The following is a 10,229-nucleotide window of genomic DNA, read 5'->3' on the forward strand; positions in this document are numbered from 1 at the left end:
GAAATGTTAATCTGAATTCTACTTCATTATGATCCATGAGTCACCCCAGCGGGAATACGGAAACAATAAAACTCTAATGTTTGGCCGAGGAAGCTGAAAAGGAGATTGTAAGCCTTATGAAACAAGTAGCGTGGACAAGCCTTCCCCCCAAAGACTCCTGATATAAAAGCACCTCAATATTCGCAGGTTGACGTTTATTGTCATGAGTCTTGTCCTGGAGGCAGAACTGAGCGGTTTTCACTAGATGGGCCAGCTGCAAATTCATAATTGGCTATATTGTAAAAATTCATTAAAACAAAAATGCACTATTTGAGGGTTAGGCATTATGGTTAGCAGTGTGGTTAAGGTTAGGGTTAAACTCAGATTTCATGACTTTGCAGCTGTGTCAGCTAGTGCACGAGTTATCTCAATAAATGCCAACCTGCTCAATGTTCATGCTGTGCTATGTCGACTGAAGTGTTGAGACTGCTTAGCTTCATCCATTACCAATTTTATGTCTCTTTCTGTTTGAGAAAGTATTCATAGTCCGTGTGTGTACGTCTGTGTGTGTGTGCGTGTGCATGCGCGCGTGCATGTGTGAGTGTGTGTTTGTTAGATAGTTTGGTCATTCAACCTGTGCTGTCTGCATGCCTCAACACCATGTAGCCTAGGTATTAGTTCTGGGAGCAAACAAAAGCATTCGGGTTTCAGACAAGGTTACCATCATGCCGGCATCGGTTTTCAAACCCCCTCTGCTACAGTCTGGGCTAATGAGATGATCAGTTGAGAGATCAGAGAAACGTAAAGCTCTTTAGAATAGCTTTTCTACTACTTTTTTTAGCTAATACTACCACAGTCTAGTGCACTTTCGAAAACCGGCAAACTGTTCAAGTGCTAAGCAGTTTTCCAGGCCCAAGCCAATTCAACAATGCAACCTCTGCAAATGTGGGAACATTGCCTTTTAAAAGCCAGATTGTCGACAACCCACGATCAGATTGAATCCTGGCCTAACATTTCGCTGAACAGGTCTAATTTGTTGCATCTAACAGGAGTCCAGTGTTCAGATTTTTATTTGTATGTCTTTGGAGTGAGCAGGCAGTCTGGGCTGGGCATGAGAGAGAGAGAGAGAGAGAGAGAGAGAGAGGAGAGACACTGAGACACCGAGCTGGCAGGGGAAGAGCTTGTTGCTCTTTGGATCAGTATCAGTACGGTCTATTTAGAAATGATTACCACTATCAGTATTGACATCGGAGCTCCTTGATGGGTACTTAAAGAGGGCATTATAGTAAATCTGACCTGACATCGGACAGTGCTCTTCAGAGGATCCTGCCCTGTGTCTTGCCATGGGTTTGCCCTCCATCCAAGATTAGTTGCCAGGAATTCTCAATCTAATGACTCCATGGATGCATCCCAAATGGCACCTTTATCCCTACATAGTACACTACCAGGGCTCTGCTCAAAACTATTGCACTAAATAGGGAATATGGTGTCATTTGGAACAGCCCATATTTAAGTTGCCAGGAATGGAAGAGTAGATATTTGAGCAATGAACGACAGTACTACTACTGCTAGAATATCTTATTCTGTAGTTATTTAGGAGATACTGTATACTTCCGTTGCTATTTAATTACTGTCAACACAACATTTCCTCTAATTTACTATTAGCTGTGCTCTGTTGTTCTGTGGTTTGGAATGGAAAGTGTTTGATTTTGTTTACTTTGCAGCAATGTGGAATAGTTAGTGTGGCTAACAGGCTGTGTGTCTATGTTTGTGTGTCTGTATGTGTGTGTGTGTGTGTGTGTGTGTGTCACCACTCATGACTGTCACTCTACTAGTCCCCTGACTGATCCGAGCTCAGTAGTGTACATGTGTGTGCTGAGGGAGTCCAGGATTCTAGAATGATTCTGTTCCACAGGCTTTGATTTCACATTGTTTACCCACAGTTACCAAGGGCTAGTTCTATTGGTATTGTCTTGGGTTTGACTGGCCCTGTACACAGATATACACGCAGACACACACTCCTCTCTGACTGACTGTGGACACAGTTTCTGTCACACAGGCTGAACAGATCTCTCTCGCTCTCTCTGCATGCTGAGCTGAGAGATAAGAGGTGTGTATTGAAAGTAGTGTTTGATGTGGAGGATACCCCAGAGTCTTGCGGACAAAACAGACTGCACAGACGAACGGCTAAAAGAAGTGGGTGGCCGTCTTGTCACCTCTGACCACAGAACATCGGCCGTCATTTTCTATTCATTTCCTGAGGATTCTACATGTTGAATGGCCACCGTTAGTCTAAACCCAGCAGCCACCTACTGCTTTAAAGTTGACAGTAATGTATAAGCAACATACTCTCATTGGGACATAAAAGATCATCAACTCAGGAGGTCTCTTGAGAGAGAGAGAGAGAGAGAGAGAGAGAGAGAGAGAGAGAGAGAGAGAGAGAGAGAGAGAGAGAGAGAGAGAGAGAGAGAGAGAGAGAGAGAGAGAGAGAGAGAGAGAGAGAGAGAGAGAGAGAGAGAGAGAGAGAGAGAGAGAGAGAGAGAGAGAGAGAGAGAGAGAGAGAGAGAGAGAGAGAGATGCTCTCTGTGTGGTCCTTGGAGTGAAAATCCAAGAGAAGAAGTGAAAGAAACAGAAAGTGTGAGGGATGATGGTAGTTCTTGTTCTGCAGAAGGATCTCTGTCCTCCATCTGGTCGCATTGTTCAGACAGAGGAGTCAGTGGACATGAACACAGAACAGATGTGTGGTTTCTCTCTATATTTTCCTCCCTCTCTCCCCAATCTCTTTCTCTCTTTCTCCCTTACTCTCTCTTTCACCTCTGTCTTTCGCTCTCTTTCAATCCCCTCTTCTCTCTTTCTCTCCTCTCTTTCTTCCTCCTCTTTCTGTTTATTTCCCTCTTTCTTGAGGTCTCCCTCTCTCCTTCCCTCGCTTTCTCTCTCTCTGCCCCTCCCTCTCCTTCCCTCGCTTTCTCTCTCTCTGCCCCCTCCCTCTCCTTCACTCTCTTTCTCTCTCTCTGCCCCCTCCCTCTCCTTCACTCTCTTTCTCTCTCTCTGCCCCTCCCTCTCCTTCACTCTCTTTCTCTCTCTCTGCCCCCTCCCTCTCCTTCCCTCTCTTTCTCTCTCTCTACCCCCTCCCTCTCCTTCCCTCTCTTTCTCTCCCTCTGCCCCCTCCCTCTCCTTCCCTCCCTTTCTCTCTCTCTGCCCCCTCCCTCTCCTTCCCTCTATCTCGCTAGTGTTACTCTGTCTCGCTCTTCCTTTACCCACTCTTCCCCTCCATCTCCATCCCCCTCCCTCCCTCTCCTGTGGCAGATGGGTAAGGATGAATAGAGCCAGCAGCTAGACTCTTTAACCCCTACACCACACCAGACAACACCATACAAGACACAGAGATTAAGGATTTTCTAAAGAATTCAATCAAACATGCACTGTGGAAACAAACTCACAATAATAGAACTCATTCACGCCTGACATTCATACGAATGCCGTTATCCATCTTGCGCAGACATTCAAAGCTATTTTTTACTTAATTCAATAAGGTCCATAGACGAAAACACGAAAACAGACGAAAGCACTGTAGTTCTGCTTTATAGCAGTGATTGAGTGATTGATTGACTAGGCAATAAGTTAATGTTTACTCGATTAAGGAAAGACGTGAAACTCAATTTGATATGAGCAGAAACTGTGTTATTTCTCTGCATTGATGGATGGATTGAATTCTGCTGTAGAACATACGTATAGGAAATAGTTTAACCAACTAAGCACTTCCTCTAAATCAGCCTTTGATTGCATCCCAAATGGCACCCTATTCCATATACAGTGGGGAGAACAAGTATTTGATACACTGCCGATTTTGCAGGTTTTCCTACTTACAAAGCATGTAGAGGTCTGTAATTTTTATCATAGGTACACTTCAACTGTGAGAGACGGAATTAATTTGCATTTTATTGCATGACATAAGTATTTGATCACCTACCAACCAGTCTCTCACAGACCTGTTAGTTTTTCTTCAAGAAGCCCTCCTGTTCTCCACTCATTACCTGTATTAACTGCACCTGTTTGAACTCATTACCTGTATAAAAGACACCTGTCCACACACTCAATCAAACAGACTCCAACCTCTCCACAATGGCCAAGACCAGAGAGCTGTGTAAGGACATCAGGGATAAAATTGTAGACCTGCACAAGACTGGGATGGGCTACAGGACAATAGGCAAGCAGCTTGGTGAGAATGCAACAACTGTTGGTGCAGGGATCAGCCCAGAACTACACGGCAGGACCTGGTCAATGACCTGAAGAGAGCTGGGACCACAGTCTCAAAGAAAACCATTAGTAACACACTACGCCGTCATGGATTAAAATCCTGCAGCGCAAGGTCCCCCTGCTCAAGCCAGCGCATGTCCAGGCCCGTCTGAAGTTTGCCAATGACCATCTGGATGATCCAGAGGAGGAATGGGAGAAGGTCATGTGGTCTGATGAGACAAAAATATAGCTTTTTGGTCTAAACTCCACTCGCCGTGCTTGGAGGAAGAAGAAGGATGAGTACAACCCCAAGAACACCATCCCAACCGTGAAGCATGGAGGTAGAAACATCATTCTTTGGGGATGCTTTTCTGCAAAGGGGACAGGACGACTGCACCGTATTGAGGGGAGGATGGATGGGGCCATGTATCACGAGATCTTGGCCAACAACCTCCTTCCCTCAGTAAGAGCATTGAAGATGGGTCGTGGCTGGGTCTTCCAGCATGACAACGACCCGAAACACACAGCCAGGGCAACTAAGGAGTGGCTCCGTAAGAAGCATCTCAAGGTCCTGGAGTGGCCTAGCCAGTCACCAGACCTGAACCCAATAGAACATCTTTGGAGGGAGCTGAAAGTCCATATTGCCCAGCGACAGCCCCGAAACCTGAAGGATCTGGAGAAGGTCTGTATGGAGGAGTGGGCCAAAATCCCTGCTGCAGTGTGTGCAAACCTGGTCAAGACCTACGGGAAACGTATGATCTCTGTAATTGCAAAGAAAGGTTTCTGTACCAAATATTCAGTTCTGCTTTTCTGATGTATCAAATACTTATGTCATGCAATAAAATGCAAATTAATTACTTAAAAATCATACAATGTGATTTTCTGGATTTTTGTTTTAGATTCCGTCTCTCACAGTTGAAGTGTACCTATGATAGAAATTACAGACCTCTACATGCTTTGTAAGTAAGAAAACCTGCAAAATCGGCAGTGTATCAAATACTTGTTCTCCCCACTCTCTGTACTCTCTGTCTCTCTGTATAGTGCACTATTGTTGACCAGGGCCCATTAGGCTATTCCCTATATAGTACACTACTTTTGAACAGGGCCCATAGGGCTTTGGTCAAAAGTAGTGTACTATATAGGCAATAGGCTGCCATTTGGGACACAGCCTCTGATTCAGCCCTTTCTCTCCTGCCTTCTTATCCCTGACTGACTAACTGACTGACACTTCTGCCCAGGGCTCACACAGGGGAGAGGTTATCAGTGTGTGTGTGTGTGTGTGTGTGTGTGTGTGTGTGTGTGTGTGTGTGTGTGTGTGTGTGTGTGTGTGTGTGTGTGTGTGTGTGTGTGTGTGTGTGTGTGTGTGTGTGTGTGTGTGTGTGTGTGTGTGTGTGTGTGTGTGTGTGTGTGTGTGTGTGTGCGTGTGTGTGTGTGTGTGTGTGAATGACTGACTGGGGATTGACTTAAGCTCTTCCCATGATTGCAGCTTGTTAATCATAGCAGATCATTATGAGAGGTGTGTGTGTCAAACTGTATTACAGCTGAAATAATTTAGACATAAGCCATTTATCTACTTCCACAGAGTCTCTTCTGCTTTCCATCTGTACCACTCTCTGTCTCTCTATCTCTCTCTCTCTGTCTCTCTGTCTTTGTACTCTCTGTCGCTCTGTCTCTGTACTCTCTGTCTCTCTGTCTCTCTCTCTCTGTCTCTCTGTCTTTGTACTCTCTGTCTCTCTGTCTCTCTGTCTCTGTACTTTCTGTACTCTCTGTCTTTCTGTCTCTCTGTCTCTCTGTCTCTCTGTCTCTATGTCTCTCTGTCTCTCTCTCTGTCTCTCTGTCTCTCTGTCTTTGTACTCTCTGTCTCTCTGTCTCTCTGTCTCTGTACTTTCTGTACTCTCTGTCTCTCTGTCTCTCTGTCTCTCTGTCTCTATGTCTCTCTGTCTCTCTCTCTGTCTCTCTGTCTCTCTGTCTCTCTGTCTCTCTCTCTCTCTGTACTCTCTGTCTCTCTGTCTCTCTGTCTCTCTGTCTCTCTGTCTCTGTCTCTCTGTCTCTCTGTCTCTGTCTCTGTCTCTCTGTACTCTATGTCTCTCTGTCTCTCTGTCTCTCTGTACTCTGTCTCTCTGTCTCTGTACTCTCTGTCTCTCTGTCTCTCTGTCTCTTTGTCTCTTTGTCTCTCTGTCTCTCTGTCTCTGTACTCTCTGTCTCTCTGTCTCTCTGTCTCTGTACTCTCTGTCTCTCTGTCTCTGTACTCTCGTTCTCTCTGTCTCTGTACTCTCTGTACTCTCTGTCTCTGTACTCTCTGTCTCTCTGTCTCTCTGTGCTCTCTGTGCTCTCTGTCTCTCTGTCTCTGTACTCTCTGTCTCTCTGTACTCTCTGTCTCTGTACTCTCTGTCTCTCTGTACTCTCTGTCTCTCTGTCTCTCTGTACTCTCTGTCTCTCTCTCTCTCTCTCTCTCTCTCTCTCTCTCTCTCTCTCCCTGTCTCCCTGTCTCTCTCTCTATCCCACTCTGTCTCAGTTTCTTTGTCTCTCTGTCTCTCTCTCTCTGTCTCTCTGTCTCTCTGTCTCTCTGTCCTCTCTGTCTCTCTGTACTCTCTGTACTCTCTGTCTCTCTGTACTCTTTGTCTCTCTGTCTCTGTACTCTCTGTCTCTCTGTACTCTCTGTCTCTCTGTACTCTCTGTCTCGCTGTCTCTCTGTACTCTCTACTCTCTTTCTCTCTGTCTCTGTACTCTCTTTCTCTCTGTCTCTCTCTCGCTCTCTCTCTCTCTCTGTGTCTCTCTCTCTCTCTCTATCCCACTCTGTCTCAGTTTCTTTGTCTCTCTTCCCCCCCCCCCTTCCTTCTCTCCACTTCTCCCTCTCTGTATGGGGGTAATGCTTCCCAGACCCCCTCATGCATAAATACAGCACCTCCAATGCAAGGTACAGTGAGAGATGGTGAGATGGTGTTTGTGTGTGTGCGCGCATGCGTGCACATGCATGTTCGAGTGTGTGTGTGCTTGCCTGCGTGCTTGCATGTGCACATCTGTGCGTGCGTGCAAATGCATGTTTGTGTGTGTGTGTGTGTGTTTACTTACTAATGGCTGGGTCCCCATATGGCCCTGCCTAGTGGTTTAAGCAGAATCACTGCAATATGAAGCCTTTTCACCATTCTAATTAGCAGCCCATATAGCAGCCATTATCATTGATCACAGTATGCTATTAGAAAGGCACCAATGCACTTTGATGTCAGACTTGACTCTGGCTATTCTTTCTGGCTACTGTATCCTTGGGGCCAGGAGTTTTTCATTTTTTTCATTTTTTCTACTCTGGGCCTTAGCTATAGCCTAAATCTAGGGAGTTTTCCCTGATGGTATGATCTTAGTAAAAGCTCTACTATACTAGTTTATTGACCTTATGATCTTATTTAGTAAAACTCTACTATAGTAGTTCTAGCCTTTACCAAGGGTCCAGAGTTTTTCCTTTAGGTACGGTATGTATGCTGTAGGCTCAAGACAATAATATAAATCACTTTTGGAGGTTTTCAAGTGAATTTGTATGCTAGAGACAACCTGGAATAAGTGGGTTGTTTTAACATTAAAAACATTTATTCTACCTTGCTTCAGGTAACACAAGTAATCTGGTTGATTTGTATGCAGAAGGTGGGGGCAGTTTCCACTGAGAAGGCAGAGGGTGGTGGGGGTGGGTGCTAAGACCTTAGAATATCATTAATTATACTGAGCTATATTCAGTACATTGTGTATTGTCTTGCCCCCACTTAGATATCCTACAAAACACTTTCTGATATAATCTATCAAACTACAGTCCATCAAAGGCCAGGCAATGCAATCAAATGACCTCTGAACTCAAGGAAAAGAGAAACCTGTATCATTCAGAAATGGAGCGTGTTTTTCTTTACAATGACAAACTGAAGGAGATGTTTGATGGGTCTGGCACTGTCTTTTCTCTCCCTCTCTCTCTGTCTCACCCCACCCCTCCCCCTCTCTATCTCTATCTCTCACCCCCCACCCCTCCCCCTCTTTATCTCTCTCTCTCCCCCCCTTCTCTCTCTCACCCCCCCCCTCTCTCTCTCTCACCCCCCCTCCCCCTCCCCCTCCCCCTCTCGCTCTCTGTCTCACCCCCCCCCACCCCTCTCTCTCTCTCTGTATATTTGCATAAACAGATGGATATATCAAAGCTGTATGGTTGTACATGTTGCCTCGGTGCTGGCTGAGTTAATTCGCAGATGAAAGGTGGCTGTTTTGTCGGAAAAGGCTTTGGTTGACGGAGTCAGCTGTAATTCTCCATTAAATTGCTAATGGAGTTACCAAGGTTACAGTTGCATGAGTCGTTGAGAGAGAGAGAAAGAGAGAGAGAGAGGTGGGGCAGGGGTAGAGAAAGAGAGGGGACAGACAGACAGACAGACAGCCAGACAGACAGACAGAGAGAGAGAGAGAGGTGGGTCAGGGATAGAGAGAGAGGGGACAGACAGACAGACAGACACAGAGAGAGAGAGCGCGAGAGAGAAAGAGAGGCCGACAGACACAGAGAGAGAGAGAAAGAGAGAAAGAGAGGTCGACAAACACAGAGAGAAAGAGGCAGGCAGACAGACAGGACAAAATTACGTGGAAGGATTCCTATTTGGTTGTATTGACAAATACGGCGCATGTGACAAATACATTTTATTTGATTACTACCAAAGACTCTTATTTCCAAGCTATACAGCAAATGCTCTGGCAAACAGAAACCTGAAAACACCATCCAACCTGGCACTGAGTGAGTAACGTTTAGTCTGAAGCTACTTTTAAAGCCAAGAAGAAAAATACATTACAATGATATATTTTACTTTATAAAGACTGAATGCTAAGTTAAGGCTGCCAAGCTTGCTAGGACAGAACGATGTTAGCGATGGGTGGAAACTCAGGATACTAGACAATGAGGACTCTGAGTCAGCCAATGTCAACCTGTGTAAGTCTGGAACAGTAATGGTACAGGGCAAACCCAAACAGTTTCAGATGGACTTTCACATAATCAAAGAGATAGCTCAGCAGGATAAGCTCTCTCTTGAGAAAGATACCCCCACCCCAAGCGTGTCAGACCAGACCTCTTCATTATACAACCCCACAGACGAGCAACCCCAAGCGGAAGGTCAACCTTCCAGCACAGAGTACTACTCCCTCATTGAAATGAAGGATACATTCACGCAGCTGGAGGTAAAGCAGGTGGAGCTGGAATAGCAGGTGAACACACTCCAGTCAGCACAAAAAATTGTCCAGCTCAACAACACCCCCTCAACCAGACCCAGAGAGGTCCTGGAGGTGGAGAGAGACATACCTGCACTCTGGGCTGTGGTGAGACAACATCAACAGGAGAAAGAGCAGGAGCAGGAGAAGAACATAGCACTAGAGGAGAGGATCAAAGTGCTGGAGGAGAGGGTGAAGGGAATGGCGTGTGACAGAGAATAACCCATTAGAGAGCTGGCCACCCCCGCAGAGAAGCCAGCAGAACAGCCCACCTCAGAACCTGACCAAAGTCTCGACACCACAGCAGAACAGTCCACCCCAGACCCTGACCATAACCTCGACATCACAGCAGGACAGACAAATGAACAACCCAGAAGGTTAGGACACCAGAGTTTATTTTCTTGTATATATTTCCCATTTGAGTCCATAAGAAGTACAATCTGTGGCTTGTGTATGTCCTCAGTGGGTGTGGGGTGGTTGTCAGGAGGGCTATCAGGGTGGGATCCCACCCCCTCTGAGCACCCCCACTGTCAGCCACCCTGATAGCCTGGTGTCCTAACCTTCTGTCTGAGGATCAACTAGGGTCACCCAGCCACATAATAATACACACAGGCACAAACGACCTGAGAGCACAGCAGGAAAGGGTGGCCACAGCACTCAAGGGAGGGATTGAAAAAGCTTCTTCTACTTTCCCCAATGCACAAGTGGTTATCTCAACCCTGCTATCACAAAAATACTTCCACCCTGCTACCATACAACAGGTAAACGCAAGTATTTCCCGTGACTGTGCCTCAAAA

General features: G+C 46.0%; 1 protein-coding gene across 1 annotated transcript in view; it reads left to right on the plus strand.

The window, feature by feature from the left end:
* LOC311111407 (cell migration-inducing and hyaluronan-binding protein-like) overlaps window positions 1–9,991 on the plus strand; it is a gene marked incomplete at its 3' end in the record, with an annotated part of 102,053 nt that extends 92,062 nt beyond the window's left edge. Inside the window, exon 13 of the mRNA XM_084154119.1 lies at window positions 9,917–9,991. Coding sequence (XP_084010245.1) covers window positions 9,917–9,991 — 75 coding nt within the window. The remainder of the gene's footprint in view (window positions 1–9,916) is intronic.
* Window positions 9,992–10,229: the final 238 nt, after the last annotated feature.

Source organism: Coregonus lavaretus, assembly GCF_964263955.1.
Source record: "Coregonus lavaretus genome assembly, chromosome: 37".
NCBI classification, from domain to species: Eukaryota; Metazoa; Chordata; class Actinopteri; order Salmoniformes; family Salmonidae; genus Coregonus; species Coregonus lavaretus.